The 24,363-nt window shown below is 36.2% G+C and overlaps 1 protein-coding gene across 2 annotated transcripts in view; it reads right to left on the reverse strand.

Annotated features, from left to right (window-relative positions):
* Positions 1-22,077, reverse strand: part of LOC131065766 (uncharacterized) — an 84,924-nt gene extending 62,847 nt beyond the window's left edge. Inside the window, exons 1-4 of one of the 2 annotated variants that reach the window (XM_058000411.2) lie at positions 21,845-22,077; positions 21,664-21,763; positions 11,898-12,248; positions 11,474-11,681 (exon numbers count right to left, since the gene is read on the reverse strand). In XM_058000411.2, the coding sequence (XP_057856394.1) occupies positions 11,484-11,681; positions 11,898-12,248; positions 21,664-21,763; positions 21,845-22,062 (867 nt within the window). In that variant the 5' untranslated portion in view covers positions 22,063-22,077 and the 3' untranslated portion in view covers positions 11,474-11,483. The remainder of the gene's footprint in view (positions 1-11,473; positions 11,682-11,897; positions 12,249-21,663; positions 21,764-21,844) is intronic. The other variant, XM_058000412.2, reaches the window with a different exon arrangement.
* Between the last annotated feature and the right edge of the window lie 2,286 nt (positions 22,078-24,363).

The following is a 24,363-nucleotide window of genomic DNA, read 5'->3' on the forward strand; positions in this document are numbered from 1 at the left end:
AGCAATGTTATGCCACTTGAGATTATGAATCAATTAGCCTTGTAAGTTTGTAAAAGTCTTATGGCAAATGTTGTGCAATGAAATCCAAGGAAGCCAATGTTTTTTATTAAGGATAAAACAGGTTTTGAAGGGACCCGAAGCCCCTTACAACAAGTTTTTAAGGGACCTAAAACCCTCGGATTTTACACGGATCTGGAACCCAAAGAAGAACACTGCCCAAAGATACAACATAGACATCCAGCAACCCATCCTCAGCCTAACAACAGAGTATAATCATTTAAGAGCCAACTAAAAAAAGAAAAAGGCTGAAGCCAAACACCAAAAAGCTCAGACCAACATAACCATAGGGGTTTTCCAAGCACCCTTAGCCTTAACAATGGGTTTTTGAAAGGCTCCCATAACCATAATCTTGAGAATGAACAAAACTGAGTTCATCATACCCTCCAAGATCACCACCTCAATAGCGGATAAAGGACAGAAATTAGTAAAAAGACCAGCCTCAGTTCCCATACAGCCAAGAGACAGGGCACCATCAACCTCCCACTAGCACCTCCCAGCATCAACCGCAGCATCCAACTCCACCTCAATAGGAGAAAGGTTATCCCATCCATCTCCACCTCAAAAGAAGATAGGACCACCTCTATAGGAAAAACCAGAGAAAACCAAGGATGTTGAGACAAAAGCAAAAAGGCCAACATCGAAGAAGCGAGAAGGGGGAAACTAGCAACATGGCCAACAAAGATAGAGACAACCATAATAGCCCACAAGGTAGGCACCTCAAACAACACCAGGAGGATGTGTTAATGCATTAGTAGCTTCTGCAAGATAAGACTCTCCTAACTCATTAATCTCCTCTATTCTGTTATTAGTTTACTCATTCATGCTTTATGTTTATCAGACTATAACATTGGTCATAATTATGATATTGATATTGGATAATGATAGATTAGATTGACGACCTGCTTAACTATGTTAAGCGTCAATCTAAATGCTATTGGGTTAATATTAATGTCGATTCATATCGGCATTAATATGCTATCGGGGTATTAACCCGATAGCATATAATGCTAACAGCTATTGTTATTGTTTACATTATATTAATCCATTATTATATGCTTTGATACCGATTCATTATCAGGTATGTTTTATATCTGTAACAATTAACAAATGATACCGATTCATGATCGGATATGTTTATAAAAGCACTGTTACCATTAACAATGATACCGATTCATTATCGGGCATGTTTATAAAGCACTATTACCATTAACAATGATACCAATTCATTATCGGTTATGTTTATAGCACTGATTAGTTATGGATCGGTTGATGTTAGTAAGGGTCACGACCAAGTGACATCTTGGTCGGACATGTCTAAAAGACATGTCCGATCAAGGTGCCACTTGATCGTGGTCATCCTACTATTTATACATCATTCCAATCAAAGGAGATGACATTGAAATCAATACATGTTCATCCTCCTTACCAGCAGAAAAAGAAAGATAGCAACATTAGTGTTATAGGCATAATATCAAAATTAAAATACACCATCCTGCATATAACTTGTCCATTAAATTGGAAATTACAATACATTTACAGGATGAAGACACTCGACCATCCCCTCACAAAAAACAAAATCAAAGAAGGGGTAAAGACATGATAACGGTAAGAAAAAACTACACCCCCCAAAAAAAAAGCAATAGCTTTGGGAGCCACGTAATGAGGGCACACAAAAAGGCAGAAAAGGCTCCCAACAGGCACAACAAAAAAGACCCCAAAAAACTTTTTCCGTAGAAGCATCAGGTCCAAAATCAAGAACAAAGAACATACCCTCAAAGGGCCCAGAGAGACCCCTAAGCAAACCACAAAGGGACTCATCCCTAACGGGGCATCCACAGAAAGAGAGGGCCAAAGGATAAGAGAAAACCCCCAACAAAAGCATCAGCCCCCACAAAGCAAAAAACCAAAGCAAATCCCAAACCAGAGAAAGGGCCATCCAAAGGACGAAACCTACAAAGACACGGCTAGACCAAAGACGACAACCCTCTGTCAAAGCTTCAAAAAGATACAACGACCACAGAAAGCACCAGCCATTCCAAGGATTTTGAGAAAAAACGGAGTACATCACGCTCCAATAGAGGCAGCCCCAAGACAGGAGATCAGCAAGGTCAAAGAGAGAAGCAGAGCGAGCTCCCCAAACTAGGCACGAGACCTGACTAATAGGGCAATCCACCAAACTCGAGCCAAGGGAAAAACAGCACCCACCCGAGCCAATCACCTCCCCATCATCGTGCCTTCACCTAAATCCTCCACTTCCTCCGTTGAAACCCTAGCTTCGCCCGCTCACCCGCTCCCGCACACCATTGTGCCTCTTTCCAAGGAAGTCAATGTTATAGAAATTGTTAATGGTGTAAAAGTGCAAATTACTGCATACCTCAACAACTGTTTTATAATGGATATAATTATTGTTGATTGTCTAGCAAAATGGGGTATGCTATTGTCAAGAAAGTGAGCAGCTTCAATAGGTGGCAAACGTTCAGATGGAAAAGAGGTGCAAATTCATATGGAAAAGAAAATGTTAGACATTGTGGAAGATTCAAAAGAAGCAAACAACAAAGTGCTTTATATAGAAGTTGAGCTTGATGACATTGATAAGTGTTGTGATAACGATGACGGCAACCATGTTGATCTTGCTTCATACCAATAGCCTTCCTAAACTAAAGATAATGATGTATGGAATATGTATTTTGACAATGCATATTCCATGGAGGGAAATGGTGCAGATATTGTTCTTGTGTCATCAGATGACACAAGTTATAGATATACTTTCAAGTTGAATTTTGACTAAACCAACAATGTGGCTAAGTATGAGGCCTTGCTCCTCGTTTTCGACATAGCTTCTAGGTATGGTATTCTATACTTAAGTGTGCATGGTGATTCAGAAATGGTAGTGTCACTAGTCAAAAGTTCATATGCAACCAAAGAAAAAAATTAAGCTTGTATAGGAATGCAGTATGGGATACCCTAGAAATGTTTGTTTCTTTTTATATCAAATGGCTGGACAAAACTGAAAGTATTAAAGTTGATGATCTTGTTATCATGGCCTCAAAGCTCGATGCCTCTTTAGCATCACCCCATTGCATGTATAGTGTAAACTGTAAACGTCCTTGACAAGCCAAGCAATCCTAATAACATATATATCTATCAAGCATTCAATAATGATAATCAGATTTACAAGTTCTTAAACTATATTAATGAGTTTGAAAATCAACTTATTGATTGGCAGCCTATGGTAGAAGTTGAAGATGGAAAAGAGGCCCTACTCAAAAATGAAATCATTCAACTCAAAACCTACAAGAGAGGCCTTGTAGCACTTGAAAAGATGTTTGATAATATTGATTGCTACAGGACAAGGAGAAAGCCAATTAGTGAAAATGATGTAGAAGGTATAATCCTAGGTACCAATACAGCTACCAAGATGCTTTACGTCAATAAGTTGAAATCAGCAGAAAAACAAGTGTTGATCACATTTTGAGGAAGTTCAAGAAGTGCTTTGCATGGTCATATAATGAGCTAAAAACTTATAGGAAAAACTTGTTCCAACACACCATGACCTTTGGAGCCTAGTTCAAAGCCATTTATGTAAAATCAGATTTATCAATCCCACGCTAGCCCCCCAAATGCAAAAAAGAATTGATGAAGCTGAAAAAGGGTGGTATAATCAAGCGAATCAGACATTCAAAGTGGGCATCCAACCTTGTCCTGGTAAGAAAAGAAAAAAGGTGACATAGGAATTTGCATAGAGTTCAAGAATTTGAATATCAAGTCTCTCAAGGACAACTACCCATTGCCAAGTATGGAACATCTGCTGCAATGAGTGGCAGGCTTCGAATTGATGTTGATGATGGATGGATTCTCATGATATAATTAGGTTGTGGTCAAAGAGTCTGAGCAACGTATAAAAAAATTCGCAACACCCTGGGGCACATTTGTTTATATGAGGATACCATTTGGGTTAAAAAATACTAGAGTTCCAAAGGGAAATGGATGTTGTCAATTCTAGTTTGATACATGAGATCATGACGATTTATCAGGATGATTTGACTAACTACTCCAAGGATGGGAATGACCACTGCAAACATTTGGAGCTAACCTTCCAGCAATGCTTGGAACGTGGGATTTCCTTATATCCAAAAGAATGTATATTCGGTGTGGGCAATGGCAAGAAGGGATGAGGATTGAACTTGAAAGAGTGGTAATAGACCTCATCTCTCAGCCCAAATTAGTTCAGGAAATGCTATCTTTCTTCGAACAAATCAAGTTTATTAGGCAGTGTGTTCCCAACTTTTCCTAGAAGGCAAATGTCATTTCAAAGGTGCTCAAGAAAGGATAATCAACCAGTTGGGATATATAAACTGATTCATTCATGGAAATTTAAGATGCAATTAAAAGGCACCAATATTGGCAAGCCCTAATTACTCAAAGCCCTTTCAATTATTTTCTTTCTCCTCCTCCTACACTACTACTATTGGTTTGCTCTATAAAATTGTTGATGGGTATGAAAAACTTATTGCCTTCTTTGGCAAGTCATCACAAAATGTTGAAATGCGTTACTCTATCATGGAAAAGCTTGCTTATGCTCTTATTAAGGCTGTCAAAATATTTAGACCTATTGTCATGTCCCCATCCTTACTCAATAATCAGATTAATTGCACATTGCACATTGTACTAATAGTTAGCTGTATATTAATAACAATCGTAGGATATAGACATTGTGGAAAATTGTCTTATCACATAAGACTTCATGATCTTCGTATCAAGCCTCCAAGTAAAACATAGAGAATAAGATGAAGATGAGGAATTGATATCCATCCATTCCTATGATCAATTTATGAAGAGTTGAGAACATACTGAATCGGTGACCATAATAATGATGTCACACAAGTATTCATGAAGGTCTCATAGGCAGAACCTTATTGGCATAACAAATAACAATGAAGACTTATCATACCTGAAGGTAATTCCTATTGGCTGCATCCTATCGATTAAGGCATTAGCAAACACATAGTTAGTGGCAGACCAGATCTGACGCATGTCAGATCTGTCTGCCTTTGCAACAATTAATTATTAATACATGCATTAGAAGAGCAGCGGTCTTATTACCACAGGCAGCAAAACAAGATAGTATTAATAATGAAAACCAATTGCTACGATGTGTATATTTAACAAAGATAATTACATGAAGGGATAACAATTGTTATGTTAATCACATATTATCATTGGTTATGAAAAGTATCCTGTGGCGGCGATCCACAAATAAAAATTGTATTTATCAAGGGACGTTAACTTTTAGAGGGTTGTGTGGGTAGAAGAGACACAACTTTCCTATCGATGTGAGGACTATAAAATAGGATAGGATGGGAAAAGTAAAAGGCATCGAAGGGATGGAGACTGATAAGATATTAATACTCAGCAAGATCGATCAGATCAGATCAGATCAGAACTGTTAAAGAGTTACAGGCAGTAACATCCTTGTTCTTAGTGCTATGCATGGGATGTGCTTAATATGTATGCTTAATATATGAAGTCTGATGATGTTCCTATGCAGAATTTAGTAGTAATATTAATAATATTAATATAGACTGTAATATGTAAGACGGTCATACTTAATTTCATATATATTCATAATACATAAGAAGTTAGTATACTTATATTCTAAATCATGTTATTACAGCCAGTATTTAAGAAGATGGGATTGAGATGTTCCAAAGAGGGGCAGTCTAAATCCAAGCAATAGGTTAAGTCCCAAGATAGGGTGGGGATCAGCAACCCATAAGCCTTGAGGGTATAGACCCAAGATAGTTTAATTGCTTTCATCCCCTGGCTCATCTTAGCGCAAATTCAAGTGAGGTGTCGAAGAGTGGATTTGTTCTCTAGGATTCATCATCCTTGAGGTAGCAAATTTAAACTGCTACAATGATGAAATTTTAAAATTTCCTCTTTGACATTTTCCCCACACATCTATTTTCCCCCTTCCCTTTGGTCTTCTTCCCTATTCAAGTCCAATCTTTCAAAGATTTACTTCACTTTGTATTGTGTATTCCATAAGCCCAATCTCCAAAACTTAGCATCTTTTGCTTTCCCTGGGCCCTCAAACTTTTTCTTGTCTCAATCCTTCAGTCTCTTATCATCCTTGATTTTTTCCCTTCATCGAGCTCCTGAACTTTTCTTTATTGCTTTCTCCCGAATGGTTGCAACATTTGTGACCTCAAATCCCAATGAACTCCTTTTCCCTTTTGCCACCTATACATCTAGTATACAAATTCCCCAATTCCTACTACTTCATTCACACATTCTTCATGAGCCTCTAGGATTTTCCACCCCTTTCACACTTCTTCTGACAATATTTAGTATCCATTCTTCCAAACTCATGACCCTAACCATGCTTCCTCCTCAAATGACTTTGGAACTTTTATGCTAGCATGCCTAATGAAAATCTTCAAATGGTACTAAAATTCCCAATTCCCAAAAATCACATTCTCCTACCCTCCAACAAATCTATCTTTAAATTTTCCAAGGATTTTTTTACCTACAGCTTTGACATCCGTTTTCGTGATTCTTCATGCTCTCATTTTTCTTCTTACTCAATTCCTTCACTACCAAACTTGGGCCTTTGGGATTTCTCCTACCATCATGTTTGAAGACCCCATTATCACACATCACTAATCCCCATTCCCCAATAGATTTCAATTACTCTTCTCCTTTCCCTGCATCTAAGGTATCAAATTTCTCTAAGCCCAATGTTGCTTTCCCTTCCTTCAAGTATCAAGTATCCATTTTCCACAATCACTGACCACTTTCATTTTTATTGTGTTTTTTGGGGTGTTTTTTTCCGTTGTTACTCAAGGTGCATCAAGTACCTAGTAGTTCCAACTCCATTAATGCATTTTCTATAGCCTTTAGGTTCTCTCTTCTCCACAAATTGCTTTTTATGGAAGCAAGTATGGGAATTCCCCAATCCATGTTCCTCTCCACACTTGCCTCGTTTGAACCCTCAAGATTCTTTATGCCTTCATTCCTAAAGCTATCATGTGGCATCCCAAAACCTTGACTCTTAATCCCCTCCATCTATATTGCATCCTTTGGGTATTCAAATCCCTGATTTTTGACCTACAGAGTGTTTTTGCCTTGCCTCTGAAAGGAAACTTCAAGCCATATAATGACAATTTCCACATAACCCAAAAGAGAAATTTGTGCAAACAAGTATTCGAAATCCATATGCAAAAGAATTGACAATGTACAAGATATAGCTTGGGAAAACCCTCAAGAGGGAAACACCTAGCCTCCAAAAGTATCCATGCTCGATGTATTATTCAACAATGAAAGATTAAAATACATCTTCAAAGCCTCCATGAACACCTCTGAAACATCAAATGCATCTTCCATGTGTCCAAGCACGGATCTACACATCCCATGCCATACTTCACAATGCACTCTTCAGAAGAAGACTCAAAACCCCAACTAGCTAACCTTAGACAGCTACACTCATGTTTTCTTTTATAGAAACAAGCTCACACAAAACCACCAAATGGTATTACATAAAACCATGTGACTAATACCATGAGATTACAAAACCATTGACCCACTATTTAACATTGGGTATATATTTCCCAATGTTACATACAAAACATAAAGTGGCCTCAAGAATGTTAACTCTTAGTAATGCACGTACTTCTAGGTCCCCCTAGCTTTACCACACACATAATAATAAATTAAACATTGTGCAAGGTGCACAACACCTGATTCCTAACAGCCTACTCCCTAGGCATGAAATTTTTTGAATCCCTATTGTTCAAATTGGAAACCTACCTACCTCGTCACATGGACAAGAATACCATTAATGGCATCAAATGAAAGTGTAAAAATAACAGATGGATCTCCAACACCTCTTTCTACTCATGGGCCCTCCAAGGACATGGATCTTCTACAAATGGACATGACTGCTAATGCAAAGGTATGGTTTAATAGACATGGCACCACATTAAGCCAACGCAAGTAGATACAAGTGACATATACACCAGCAAGCAGCCATAGAGTTTGCCAATGACTGAAAGACATATATGTTGATTTTCAATGGCATATAGGAGGATGGAAAAAAGGTTGCAGACAAAAACAAAATGAGGAAGAGTTGCAGATCATTGTTGTGTTTTCCTATGACTGGCTAAGGGCATTTGAACTATAATTTTTCTATGTTCTCTTCCATATGATGAAATATGACATTATAATCCTTAAGGAATGATTTAATATGCAGATTTGGCATCTTTTTGAATGTCACCATGAACATAGTATGGACTTTTGATGATCTTAATGATCCTCTTGATCATATTTGCTGATTTGAATGTTACATTTGACTACTTTATCAACTAAAAGACAGTAAAATCCTTTGCAAAGCTTATGCAAGGCATCTTATCAATGTAATGCAAGCAATTTATAGGTATTTTTATGAATAAGTAAGGTACCTTCAATCAGTTGCACTGCAATTTCATATGCTTGTCAGTCGCATGCATAGAGCCTAATCTATGTATGGAATTGAGAGTTATAGTCCTTATTGCTACCGTCACTAATGTATCTTATATTGGATTATATTCTAATGCAGGTTAAATTGAGAGAGCCTTATCAGACAATCTCAATTTGCAGCTCTAACTTCCAGACAAACTTGAGGTATTTATTAGAAAACAACTCTAATTTTGCATTGCCATCACAACAACAAATTCAATAAGAAAACCATATGCAGTTTATTGTTTTTGTATAAAACAAAATGAATCAAACAGTAATCTGCCCTGCATCTTATTTAATCTGCAACACACACGACTAATTCTTTCAACCTTACACCCAAATTCTATTTCCCAAATCTGCCACGCTACACCCTTCTTCCACTGCTGGCTATTCTTTTATTGAGATTGCAATGCCTTTTCTTCACCCCACGCACTTTATGGCTCCCTGCGCACCTCTGTTCAAATTGGCATCCCTTCCATTTTTGTTTGCAAAATCCGGTCTTTGTTTTATCTGCAATTTCAGATATTGTGCCCCCCTCCTTCCATGCACTTACTCTTCTCTTTTAAATCTGTTTCTTTCTTTCTTTTGGTCTTCCTTTCAAGACCATTTCTCTCCCTGCGCCCCCTTCATTGTAATGTCCCCAAGTAAGTTTAACCATTTAAGACATCATAATTCCAACATTCTCAAAGCAAATAGAAATAGAAATAGAAATTAACATCACAATGGAGTTCAACTTAAAAACCTTACTACCAATGTAAGTTTGGAAAGGATTATGATCTTGAATAGGACGCTTTGATACCTCAGCGTGACGACTCCCTCAGGGTTTTTGGATCCAAGCCCAGGCCTAATTTTGGGACAACACCCTCAAGGTCTTACATGGGTCGCTGATCTCTACCCATCTTGGGATAGACGCCCGATGGTTTTACACAAGCCTTTCCCTATTCATTCATACAACCTTCCGACTACATTCATATTAAGGATTAACAATTTGTTTATGTCTTGTTTAATTGTTCTAACTTGTTCATTTGCTAGTTACGGATAAGAGTTTGTATGATAAAGAATAAATAGTTATGGATTCATACATGTGTTACAGATAAGAAATTAATTATTAAATTATTGCGATTTTATTAAAACACTGATATATTTGACATCCCCTTTACGGTTTATTCTAGTAATCATGAATTAAATTACTGATGTTGTATTTTGTTGTATTATGGATGACTTGCATTGAATATATATTTCTGTGTAAATTATATGTACCTTGGCAGGATCGCAGCGGAATTCTTGTAAACTGATCCCAGACGCATATTCCCAGCCTAAGGAAATCGTATGCAGTGGATGTCAACCAATGGCTAGTGATTAGAGCAGCGTATATTCAAACTGAAGTCCAGACGTGATTTTTCCTCAGCGATTTCCTCCCCTTTATATCTCTCAATTTGAGGGAGAGTTCACACCTCTTCATCATGTATGCCCTTTGGAAAGAGTGCAATTCTTCATTATTTCTACCCTTTGAAAGGGACACAGCCTTTCATAATCAGATGTGCACTTATTATTTAAATCAGATCTGCACTTCTCATTTTAAAATTATCCCCCCTCTCAAATGAGGTTCTCTTCTCCCTTTTATATCTCATTGTTGAGGGAGTCACAACTTTTCCTTTCATGTCTTCTGACTTTTCATTAACTTAATTAATTTTTAATTAATCATATTTAATTATATTATTTTATATTTTAATTTAATTTTTAATGTTTTAATTTTATTATTATCATTTATTATTAAATTCTATTTCAAAGTGGGGACATTACATTCATCTACCATACTCTGCATTCTTTTCACTTCCCATTGTGGTCTATTTGTCTTCCCATCCCTTGTGCAGGCTTCTTATCATCCTTCCTTTTGTCTCTGCTACATGTTTTCTAGTTCTCCCTCACCTGCTATGCAACTTTCATTTTCCAGTGCATTTTTTTTCTCTTTCCTGTGGCAGTTTTTTTTTTTTCTATTAAAATGTATATACTTATCCACCAATTAGCAATTAGGTGTGCACTCAGCTTCTGTATCTGCAAACTCTTAATGCATGAACAGCAAAAGAAGATATTAAATTGCAAACTTGCTCCTGCATCATATTCATGTTATCCTCTTTTCTTGAAAACATAACTCTGCTGCCCTAACTGGATCGAGGCACTCACCTACAAAATGTTCAACCACCCATCACAATATCACACTTGAAAACAACAAGAATAAATTTTCTAACTACTATAGTATTAACAGTCCCACCAAAATTGTTTAACCTCTACAACATTTGCAAACTTTATCTTAAGAGAGGTGTGCTTTGTTGTTATCTTTGCATCCATGTATGAGTATGTATTTAAAGGTAAACATCATTAAGGATTAATATAAAAATGTATTTAGGCTCCTTGCATGGTTGTTTATCAGCTTGCTGTAGGTGTGAAGTCCTTGTATCAGCAAACCAGCATAGAGGTGCTTTGTGACAGTCAATTTGGAGTTTCCTATGCAATGGTTATGGTTTGTTTCAAGGTCCATTTTCATGTCACACTTCTTTGATTATCTTCAAGATAGCACCTCAGGGAATACCCTCCACTGCCCACCCTTACCCCCACTCACCCACCCTTGGCCTAGCAAAGTCTAAAGCAGAAGCAAGTACCCATATCAATTGGTCAATTGTTGTCCCTACCTAATCATAAGTTGCAAGCTATTTGTTCTGAGTTTGATATCCCTAGTACTCAAGAATAGCCTGAATTTTCAGGATTTGGGAGCCTACAACTTTGAGTACCAACAGACACAATTCACATAACCTTCTAAACGAACTCAAAAACAAGATCTACACTAATCTGGTAGAAACCAGACAGTTGAAACGATTACTTCAATATTGTTAGCTGACATATACATGAGAAAAATTACCTTAAAAATATCACAGAATAGTGACACATCTGCACAGCTTCTTGGAGCTTTTTCTTAAAAACCACTTTAACTTGGACCACAATTTCTCCTTAGCACCAGATTCAATATATATGACGGCCTGAATATATTTATTTTCATTTAAAACAAGTTTACATACTTTGCAAAGAACTCCATTTTGTAGTGTTTCTACACAATCCCAGCCTCTTCCCTACAGAGAAATACACAGATCTAACAATAGTAGTCACTAACACCTACCTTAAACAGAAAAAAAAAAAAAAAATACAATCAGATACCATCAAGATTATAAAATTTGGTTAGTCCTTTTTAACAACAAATCAGTAAACAAATATTCTATCATCTTTATGCACCAAAGTTATATTTTATTGTCATATGTAATTAATGCTTTCAAGGTTTGAAAAAATACCTCAAAACCAAAAATGCCTAAAATTTCTTCAGATGCTGGTGGTACACAGCTCCTATAAATATAATAAATCTGCTTGGTATCTTCTATAGTACGTGAAGTTTCAGATAATCTTCTCCAGTTTCCATCTTTGTTTCTAGTATCATTGGATTGACCCTCCGTGTTTTGAGTTTGTGGATTTTGTAATTTTACATCTTTATATCCACTAGTAATTCCTTCCCGATGCTCATCTTTCATGCTGTAACTATCCTTTCCAACTTGTTCCTTGTTGACTTCCTTGAAGTTATTTCGGACTTCTATGCATTTGTAAGACATTCTATGGCCAGTTTCACTACAATGGTACTTTTCATCAATCTGTTATGAGAAAGAAGAGACAAAATGAAATGATATGAAAAATGAATAACTCTGCCAATAGGACTGGAAGAATCACATCTACCAGCCCTGAAGTTTGTCAACCATTGCAATTCATAAGTAGCTATGAATCCACAAATGCATTATGCACCCAAGAATTTGAGACCAACATCACCATCATCCAAAAGCAGTTAATAAGATGGACAAAAATTTAATTGTAGAAATTCAAACTACATGAGCAAGTAACATAAAAGCAAATGAAGGAAAAATTGCATTATGTGTTAGTGCTAGTAGAGCAGAAATTTACATGGATATTTCCTATTCCCTAAACTAAGCAAATGCAGTGGAGAAAAAAAATAAACAAATGTGCTCGTGATCTGTAGTTGGTTAGAAAACACTCTTTAACAGTTGGAACTTAGACATGTTATAAGCAGAAGCAATTAATTGCACAGTTGGAACTTAGACATGTTATAGGCAGAAGTAATTAACTGCAATAATTGTAACATAGAGATAAACCTAGAATTGTAACTAAATCTACTATGAATGAATGAAGATGACAACATATACAGAGACAATTTATTAATAAAGGAACCTTTTTTTTATTTGAGAGGGGTGTAGAGCTATCCTTCAGAAGATATGTAACCTATTAATCTCTGATCGTTACAAAGCAGTAGCAAACATTGAGAAGAGATGTGAAGCTAACATATTATTTTCTCAGTGATTCTTGCCTAGGGAATGACTACAGACCCCTCTCTACAGTATGCCCTCCTCTCCTTTGCACCATGTGTAGATGGTTAGAGAGGAGTAGATGAAGCAATTCCTATGTAGAATCTTAAGTCATTGTAGGACTGACTCATCTTGACAATTGGAAAAGACATAGCAATTGTTACCACTAAAAAAACAAATGGATCTATCATGACGTGGAACTCGTTAAATCACATTATTTCAATTCATTTTGGTTTTTTTTTAAACATTTTCGTACTCTATATTTTTGGAGCCTGTTGAATTGTTTTTCAAGATATATACCATCATTTGTGAAGGGATATGACTTAGAGAAAAATTTAAGCTTTCTGAAGCATATTCTGGTTTAGGATTTCAAGTATCTGTATAGAAACTAAAACCCCAAGATGGTGACGATTTTAAGGGGATTCTACGTCTGATTGCCATCTAGATCAATTTCCCCTCATTATGAATAATCCCAGTTGCCAATCTTTGGAAAGGTGACATAAATTAAATTTTCTAATTTTCAATTAACATAAGACCTTCTAAGTGTTGAAGTGATTCTCCTCAACTTGAGTGAGGTAATCCAAACAAATTGCATTCCTGATAATTGCATCAATTTCTGAGTATGAATTACAACAATCTAACATATACAATTATTGTGATTGCACTTGTTGCCTTATTCACAAGGATGAAGATCCTAACAATGAATAGACTCATGACACCTTCTACCACAATAATAGAACATGATAAGATGAAACCTATACCCCTTCTATATGTGTATGCTGGAACCCTACACTAATTTTGAACAAGTTGATCTGTTGTAACTAAAGGCACAGAGATCCACATCTAGAACATTTGCAGACGGGTTTGCTTCACTGATAGGTTAACACCATTCTTTTCAAATAAAAAACCTATCCAAAACACAATTCTTGGGCTTTATCTCTTCCTCAAGAGGTTTTCAAATTCAGAAAAGTCAATTATATATCAAAAAGGTATGCAGCTGTATAGAAAAACTAAATCCAGGGTTGAATCTAAGGTTTGGACAAGAACAAAAGATAAGAAGACAGCAGAGGAACGAGGAGATATATATTGAAGAGCTTTGATGCTGAAAAGATATATGTCAATGCACTCATCATCTTTATAACTTATGACTATTGTTCCTAATGGTGATCAATCAGACAACCTGGTAATGCTAGGAAGAATAAATTTCTCCTGGCTGTTGCAGTCACTGCCTTGCATTGGAATTAATTTCTGAGGACATAAGCAAAGAAATGCCTCAAATTTTGATTAATATTTGCACTCAGACGTCTAGTTTTGCATCGAAGAAGAGGATGTATCGAGAGTTGGAGGCTGATACCCATTCCTGTATGTTAGTTGAAGCCTTGAAACCATGAAGTAACAGGAGTTTAAGAAAAAGAAACATGCTAGGGAAAGATCAAGGGACATTCATCCATAAAGGAATGCACTGGGGACATGTGTCTTGGATGGGAAATGGGCAGGTGTTAGCCTGATTTAAGGGGAATGAGACCACAGTGGAAGGAACTTGTTCAGGAGTCGCAAAGAAAGATTGAATAGGATTGAGCGAGAAAAGAGGTTTGAAGCTAAGTGCTTAGGAGCTTGGGGAGCAGCCATGGAAAATAGTGTTGGGCTAAGAAAGCTTAGTAAAGATGAGATTTGCCTTTTTTATGTATTATTATATTTGATGTTTTTAAAGTTTTTATTATTATTTGCCTTTTTGACTTGAGAACTTTAAATCTTGGACAATACATTTGTTGCTTTATTTGGAGTTCCTCCTATCAGACATCAGAACTAGATATGACAACTTTTCCATTTTCATGTAGTTCTTTGGGAATGCATTCGTTCAAGCAGCAGTTATCAAATTTTGTCCAACTAGCAATTGTCTCCTAGTTGGAAGATGATAGGGATGTGAGTCCTTTGCATAAGGCCAAGCTTTGATGACCTTGTTGTATTGCCATTTCTTGCACTGGATTGCCATATAATGAATAGATCTTAAAAATCTGCAATTTTGCCTATAACAGCTTCTCATTGCCAATCAGTAGTTGTTTCACGTTCATTTGTCCCTTCTGTTTGTTGCCTTTGCAATGATAAACATTGAGTTGCCTTCAACTTGCAATTGGAAGACCGCCAAGTTCTTGGACAATAGGAAGACCCATATAAAACAGTTGAGCTTCCACTACATTGTTGATTTCTGTTTTTGTTGAGATGATAAACCTAAGTTGCTATATTGTGGGGTTTTTCGGGTGATTCCAGGTATGAAATGTACCAGAATTGGATTCTGAAATGAATCTCCTGTGGGTGCATCCGGGGTTCATGTTTTTAGATGCCAAAATATTTCCGAAATGTTTAGTGATTCTAGTTTTGATCTTTTTGATATTGAAAACTGAATTTAAATTAGTATGTTATGTTTCAAAATTTGAAATTTGTAATAGTTTTGTTTAGCATATGTATTTGTATATGACATTCTAAACTTAATTCTATTTATCAGCTATATATATATATATATATATATATATATATATATATATATATATATATATATATATATATATATATATATATATATATATATATATATATATATATATATGTGTATGTGTATGTGTATGTATATATGTATATATATATACATATATACATACACATACACATATATACATATACATATACATATATATGTATATATGTATATGTATATGTATATATAGATATATATACACATATATATGTATGTATATGTATATATATGTATATACATACATACATACATATATTTTCGTATGAATGTACCGAAAACTGAATTTAAATTAGTATGTTATGTTTCAAAATTTGAAATTTGTAATAGTTTTGTTAGCATATGTATTTGTATATGACATTCTAAACTTAATTCTATTTTTCAGCTATATATATATATATATATATATACATACATACATACATATATTTTCGTATGAATGTACCGAAAACGTACACAACCCCCAAAACAATTTCTGCCATACCACATTTTGTACCCACATACCCATTCCCGTTCCCATACCTGATTCAGCAATTCAGTGATAAACACATTGTTGAATTGATTTCCTATGTTTTGGCAGAACCCAACAACCATGTTACCTAAGTCATCACAAACTATTCCTCCAGCAGCTATCTTACCTAGGCTAGCATTTAGTTTGTGCTGTCGTCGAGGGTTGACCATACATCCTTCTCCCTCACTATGAAGATTGGCATGTTGTATTGAAAATGAAGGTTCCAATTTTTACCAATTGCTAAGTTCATCACATTCAAGGATTTATATTGGTTTCGGACAGTGGTTTGCAGACTGTAGTTCTACTCTGGACATTGGCCTTAATAGTTTTGATTATATTCCAAAAGTTATCAATATTTAACAGAGGTCCTTCCATTTTATTCTTTCCAAATATTCCAAAAGTTATCAATATTCAACAAAGGTCCTTCCATTTTATTCTTACCAAATATTCTAGACAATAATCATGGGTTGATCCTATGCATTAACTTTTTTATGCCCATGCTGCTCTGTATTTTGGACCATCCTTTTGGCATGTACTGCATGTCTATATTGAGTTGGCTAGATTTGAATGCTTCTACCTAACTCGGCAATATTCTTTGGCCAACTTGCAAGGGAAGAATAGATATGTTGAGTTTTTTATTGATGACTTACAGTTAGGGCACATGATTGGCCCCCATATTTCTTTTCGTTTTAGGCTTTCACCAATAAGAACTTTGCCATATGGAAGATACCACAGGAAGAGTTTTATTTTGGACCAATTGTCGGTGCCCTGCCATAGGCTCCATTTTTGTAACCTACAGGAGTTCAAAAGTTGGTATCTTCTCACTACTGTGCATGCTCCTGAATTAGTGTGAGATCAAATTATAGTATCTGAACCCTTTATATTCGTGACCAATTTGCTATGCTATTTCATCAGTGTTCCATGGGGACGCGTCCCGCATCTGATTAGGCTCCATATAACAACACAATTAGCATTGAAGAAATCTTGGTATTTAGATTTAGTATTTCAAATTTCCTATAGTTTCAATTGAAATGTAATTCTTATACTGTTATACTGTCATACATCTTTTCAAAACTAGTTTTTCAAGTACTATATGTATATGTATAACTATATAAGCACCACCACCCCGCCAGTGGGTTTGAGTCACAGTATATGTATAACTATATATGCATGGGGGCATTGGCCCCCAGTGGGTTTGAGTCACAGCATATCATTTTTCAAGATTTTAATCACTTATAAGTTGTCAATCAATTGTCAATAAATCCTTTCAATTGCCCAACAATCAGTTCATGCTATTGACAATCCTTTCAATTGTCAATAAATCCTTTCAATTGCCCAACAATTCCCTCCCTTGATGGAAATCCTGCCAAAAACATTAAATGCACCCCTGTGGCTCCACAAAAAAAAGTGCATAAGTCACCAAAACTGTCGGAGCATTAAAAGCCTTGAGTGTCAATAACGCCATCCAGAAGTGTTGCCAGCCGGAAGTAAGCTTGGAAGACTTCGGAGACCTGGGTCACCGTAGTTGGGGAACTTAGGAGACCTGGGTCACCGTAGTTGGGGAACTTCGGGGACCTGGGTCACCGTAGTTGGGGAACTTCGGTGTTCCGGGGTTGAAGAACAAAGAACTTGAGAACCTGGGGGTTCCGGAGTTCCGAGGTTGAAGACTTAGGAACTTCTGAGACCTGGGTCACCGAAGTTGGGGGAACTTCGGAGACTTGGGTCACCGAAGTTGGGAAGACTTGGGAACCTGGGAACTTCGGGGTTCCGAAGTTCCGAGGCAAGAGAACAAGAGACCAAGGAAGGGAACTTCGGAACCTCGGGGTTCCGGAGTTCCAGGAAAGAGAGAGGAAGAGAAGGCTTGGGAAAGGAACTTCGGACAAGACAACACTTCATACTTTATGATTCCATCATCTTCTCCTGGATCAAACTGGGGCAGCGCTGGTCCATGGAACATATCTCTGATCGGTTCTCATTGATGGACCAAGGGTGTCATAAAAATGACAACAGCTACCACATACATCAAGACAAAATTGCCACAACACATATGTAACCGATGCTAACACAAACCAAACTGCCACCGTTCTGCTTCTAGCGGTTTCGGCACTAAGAAAATTGTTCTCTATTTATGTTCTATTTCATTGGAAACTAGTTCAGTTATGTTTGACTATAGCATGTTCAGATCACCTGCAACCTATGCAGTCCACCCTCAAACTCAAATACTTCATTCATGTTAAATTCACAAGAGAACCATCTAGAGTGTTTCAAGTCACATAGTTACTTTGACTAATCAATGAAACTTTTCATGAACAAATTTAGATCAAATGTGGAAAGAGCATGTTGAGCATACAACAGAAACAGACATCGACATTAATATGTCATTAAGCAATTCCCGATCAAATAAGTTTAAATAGGATGATGTTATCAAACAAATATCGATTAAGACCCTTAAGACATAGTCGGCAATTAATAACTTATGATTAGACAATAAGAAATATTTATGAAGAAGTATGTTTAAGGGAAAGGATATTAAGTAAATTAACTAATAATATTTAGTGGAGGACGCGGCTGTAAGAGAAAACCATTCCATTGAAAAGATATTACTCTTGGCACTGGAGCTATTCAATACATATTTAGAGAGAGAAGATAGAATATCGGGAAGGGGTCGAATGGATTGAGATTTATAGTCTGTGCTCATTAATAAGAAATTATTATCGATCAGTTCAGATCAGAACTGTTATTTAGTTAAAGGCAGAAAATCCTTGTTCCTAGTGGTATGCATGGTGATGTGCTTAATATGTATGCTTAGTATATGAAGCCCAATAATGTCTTTATGCAGAATTTTAACAATAATATTAACATAGTCTGAAATATATATCATAGTAATACATAGTTTCATGACAGTGGCAGACCAGATCTGACATGCATCAGATCTGTCTACCATTACCAGCCACTAAATATATTCATAACTAATAATGTTTTTGCAGTGGTAGTATTAATAGTAGGCTATTGGTAAATATATAAATAAACATATACATATTTATAGAAATGGTAATTTAAATGAACAAAATAAATCAGAGACTATAAATCTGATTGAATTATCAATTCAATATTAGGAAAAAGATTATGTTATAACTGATTTTTATTCATGTTAAGATAGATTTGTCTCCTACTCAAGTTAGTTTTGTGTCAAAATGTATAGAAATAGAATTGATTATGGTAAAAACGGGCCTAAACCTAACAGGGGATATTACATAGTTTGCCAAATCAATCCTAATTGCAAGTAATGCTACTATGATCAAAATAAACACATTTTCTAAATTCATCCTTTCTGTTTCTCATACATTATTAGAGTTTATTTTGTGTATTTATATAGTTTACTTTATTTGCTGAGTTTTTCACCAAGTCGGAGTTTTTAAACTGTGAAAGAGACATTGCTTGGAGCTCTATTTCTCTAACGTGAGCAAAGCTGCCACATACATCAAGACAAAATTGCCACAACACATATGTAACCGATGCTAACACAAACCAAACTGCCACCCTGCTGCTTCTAGCGGTTTCGGCACTAAGAAAATTGTTCTCTATTTATGTTCTATTTCATTGGAAACTAGTTCAGTTATGTTTGACTATAGCATGTTCAGATCACCTCAGAATCGCCTGCAACCTATGCAGTCCACCCTCAAACTTGAATACTACATCCATGTTAAAATCATTACAAGAGAACCATCTAGAGTGTTTCAAGTCACATAGTTACTTTGACTAATCAATTTCGTGAACAAATTTAGATCAAATGTGGAAAGAGCATGTTGAGCATACAACAGAAACAGACTGCTTGTTCTGATCTCCTCTTTCCTTCTGAATATTAGTGGACAGTTGGACTTGTGATGAGAGTGAGAATTGTGATTACAATCTCCCTCTAGCACTTTCAATCAAAGATGGGGGCTATAAAGTCTAGGAGATTCACTTTTTTGTCCTTAATAGGCTGGTGAAACTTTTATGAGAGTCACAAGTGCATGTGGATCTGCTTACCAATTTTCTAGTGATGGATTAACAGTTACAATAATTTTAACTGCTGAATCTACAGTTATACTCTGCATATGGGGGGATGAGACTTAATGAAGCGTGTGGTGATCTACAGCAGTTACAACAATAATAGAGGTTTTTTCTTGCCCATGGCACAGATGTTCACTAGAAGTGTTCCTCAGATGCAACAAATGTCATATGGATGAATAGTAAATCTGGCCATCCATTTTGAGTGTCGTATCAGGTCTGCAACTGTTATATGCTTTATAAATCTACCCTTCTTACTTCCTGTGTAGTTATAGTGTAATTGGAAGAAAGTTTCCCTGTTAGATACTGTCTATGTATTCAGATAACAGTCAGACTATTGTCTAGCACTGCTAAATGTTCTTTTGTTTCCTTCTTATTGCAGAATAATGTGACTGTTGACTCTGCAGGCCACATTGCATGTGTTCATTTCCTTAGTCTATGTAAAGGACGCTAGCATGAAAGAGGTTTATGATTTGCATTTATATTTCTTTACTCATTTGAATAGTGTAAGTGAAAGTAGTATAATTGTACTTCTCACAGACTGTATGTGATGCACATGATGAAGATTTATATGCATAGTTGCATTTTACCATCACTTTGGTTGATTTACAATGGGACTCCCACTGAGTGATTTCCTCACACACCCAAGATGGTATGATATGGTCTGTTTAATTGTTACAATCGAGTGCCTTGTTGGTGACCAATGATAAAAGCATGTAAATGGTATCTGCTTAAATGAGTATTCCATTTGCAGACTACAACAACTTTTCAGCTTTGAAAGAGTAGTTCATATTGTCTAGAAGAGCATAGCTGCTTGTATCCTATATTCTTCCAATATTGGACCATGAAAAGAGAATAACAAGGGAGCATCACAGGAATGTATGGAAGCATGTAGCATGTGAATTTTAAATTCGAGTTCTCAGCCTCTGTTTGTCTGAGTTTGTCGTAGGGGAGATGCAGGGGAATGGGGGCATAATTTTTAGATGCAAAACTGATTTGGATTTTTGGGAAGGCAAAAGGCAGCTATTAAAATAATTTTAAAAAATTAAAGTAATTGAACTGTCAAAGAGTAAATACAGTGTGTTGAATTTGCAATGATAATCTTCCCACTTTAATATTTTTTTTTAAGAATTTTATCTTTTTTTTTTTTTTTGAACTTACCTTTTCTATTTCTATGTACCAATGGAAAACTCAATCTAACCCTCAAATAAGGGAATGTCCCCTCTAAACCCCCAAATCCAAGGAACACTGCTTAACCTAAACCTCGTTTCTATTGAAATCTTCTGCAATGTTCCACCAAGATCCAGCCACACAAGAATATACATCCATACAAAGTCTCTGAGACAGCTTACACGTCACAAGGCTATTTCACTTTCTCCAACTGTATCTTGTTAAAATTTAGTTATACGGCTGAAAAATCCTTCAATATTCCATAAGAGAATCTCAAATCCAAAAAATTCAATTTGGACAAGAGAACGTCTAAAACTCTATAAATTTAGGACTATAAAATCTTAGGATGAATTTTTTTCACTATAAACGTTTTTCAAATTCGGGTGAAGAAACACAGATAAAAGTGAATAATAATGGCTAGCTTATCTTGCCTTCTCGGAATAAGCACATTGGAAACAGCCCGTCGAGGGCGAACACTCAAAACTTTTGTTGCCTGTCATAAACCTCTCCCGGAGCTCTCGTTTTTGTAGGCTGCAAGGCAAAGGCACATACATGTGATGTCCTGTCCTGTCTACTTCATCGTTAAAATTAAAACAAGGAAGAAAGATGGACCTGAAGCCTTGCGCTCCGGAGCATTTTATCAGGAACAAGAGCAGGAGCTGCGGGATTGTCATCACTGACCACCTCCTCGCAGAGCCTGCCATTCCCTCTCGCATGGCTATCGTATTATTTAAGTCATTGACATCTTTCATGCGTTTGCAGTTTGTTTTTGTTTTTTTTTTGTTCTCCCAATCGATCAACTGGTAAGACCACAAACGGGAACTCTCCATTATAGATAACCTAATTAAAATATGTAGTGAAAATTGCCACGTAATGCTATAATATTGGTGAAGGCTAAGCACTATATTATATGTGTTTATGGGCATTGTGTGTAAAATCTGTTTTCGATGCTTCACATATATGGACATACTAATGCCTCATAAAATATAATCACTTTGTTAGATATGGTAGTGATTTTCAAAAGATATGATGATCATTGGGTTAGTGCATTTTGTCATGGTTTTTTTAGGTATTTCACATGGATTCAACTTTTAATTTGGTTGCGGTGTAGATGAAGTTTGTTGCATATCGTAGGCTAAACTTTCAATTCTTCTCAATAAAAAAAGAATACAGTCAACAATTTTGTCAAATGTAATTGTGGTGATCAAAAAATTTGATATTCATTTGGAGAATAAAAATTAGAGAAAATGAGGTGTTCATCTCACAGTGCAACAATTAAGTTGTGACATTGTTTTTTATTGTTTTTTTTTTGGAAAAAGTGGCAAGCCACTAATATATTAATATAAGATATAAGGTTACGAGTTGGTTCAAAGAGCATACCAGGAGGAAAGAGCCAACAAGAAAACCTCTGGTTATAGCTCTAATTTTGACACATTTACAATTCAAATTTGAGATTTGATAAGAAAATCTCAATTACAATTCTTAATTACAAACTATATTAAGCTTATATATGTGCAAAGTACAAAATGGCATATGACCATACAAAGATGGGGTAATTTTAAATGAAATTTTTGCCTTTTGGAAGCCAAATACCCCAATGTTGTTGACCAAAAATTGCAAGGAGTTGGAAGACATAATCGTGACTAACAAACCGGTCGATGAGGAGGCCAGCTAGGCATGACCGAAGTGTGGTGAATTGTGGATTATGTCCAAAAACCTCGTAGTTGTTAATACAAATTCCCCACAAATTCCGCTTGTTGTATCTGATGATGCGAGATCATATACCACACCAAAATTGGAGTCGAAGGGCTATGGGAGAAAATTGTTATTCATCCATAGCATCTGGTTGAATAACATTCTCATGCAGCTGCCCCTATAAAACACCTCCTTCATCCCCCACAGACATAACCCTTTCATGAACAAGAAAAGCATTTAACAGATCATTAGTCCCCTATTTTTTTCATGATACAAAATTGGAGGCATGGTTACAAAAAACAAAAAAGCATACTGGTTGCCGATCATTCTTTCATGGCTACTGGAGCCACAAAATTCACATCACGTTATTCTTGAGCTCCTTTTGCAGGCCTATCTCTGTCTTGTATATAATCCTGACCAAATTGGGGGTCCCCCATTCTCAACGTAGCATTGAGGTCAGGAACAATTTGTTGTTGAGGCCAAGTTGTTTCTCTGGTCCTTTCATTGCTTAGTAGCATTAAAAGAGCATTAACCTTTTGCTTGGTGTTGTCAACTAAATCACGACCATAGGTTCTATGGTATCTATCCAGTGTCATTTGAAGAAACCTAAAATTATGCATTTCCAGGGTGTTTTTGATGCTATCATATAGTGAAACATATGCGTGCCCATTTTGGAGTAAATACCTTAGAAAAAGACCTCCTATTTCAGCTTCACCCTCCCACATATCATACTTTTGAACAACAAAGATTAACTCGTTGGAAGGAAGATAAACATCACGTGCCACTCTTTCAGCTATAATCTCCATTAATTCTAACGACTGTAGAAGTTCCAGCATGTTTGAGAGAAAATTTGACAGTAATTGGGAGGGGAAGATAAGTCTACTTGCCTGGAGAAATAGGATTTCCTCTCCTATAATCCTTTTCACACTTCTCCTTGTGTGGTTACTTTGAACATGAAAAACTTGTCCCAAGATTTCATCAGTGATATGGCTTGAAAATGGGTGCTCCCAGCCTATCACCGAGATCATGACTCTGTAGTTTTGTGGCTTGTAGTCCATCTTACACCTGCAATTCCTCTATTGAAGCTTCTCGATGTATGGCAAATTTGAATTTTATGTGAGTTACTTCGGCTTAAACCCTCGATTTATCTATTTTCCTTCTTCTGTAATTGCTTATTACCCAGAATTGCACCTTCTCATTAGGTCGAGAACCACTTCCTTCATAGTAATTTTGTTTTTGAACCAATTTCCATTGGTTTTCATTGTTTCCAACAATTTTGTGGATACAATACCAAGTATTGAGCCTTATTTATCTTGTTAGTTGGGTGATGGCGTATGCATGAAGGATCTGCCACATGTCTACAAATTGCTACATGTGAAAGTGGTGGATCAGTCGGCCTTCAGTCTACACAAACAGTCGAAGCTATGAAAAAATCG

Source organism: Cryptomeria japonica, unplaced genomic scaffold (assembly GCF_030272615.1).
Source record: "Cryptomeria japonica unplaced genomic scaffold, Sugi_1.0 HiC_scaffold_147, whole genome shotgun sequence".
Taxonomy (NCBI): Eukaryota; Viridiplantae; Streptophyta; class Pinopsida; order Cupressales; family Cupressaceae; genus Cryptomeria; species Cryptomeria japonica.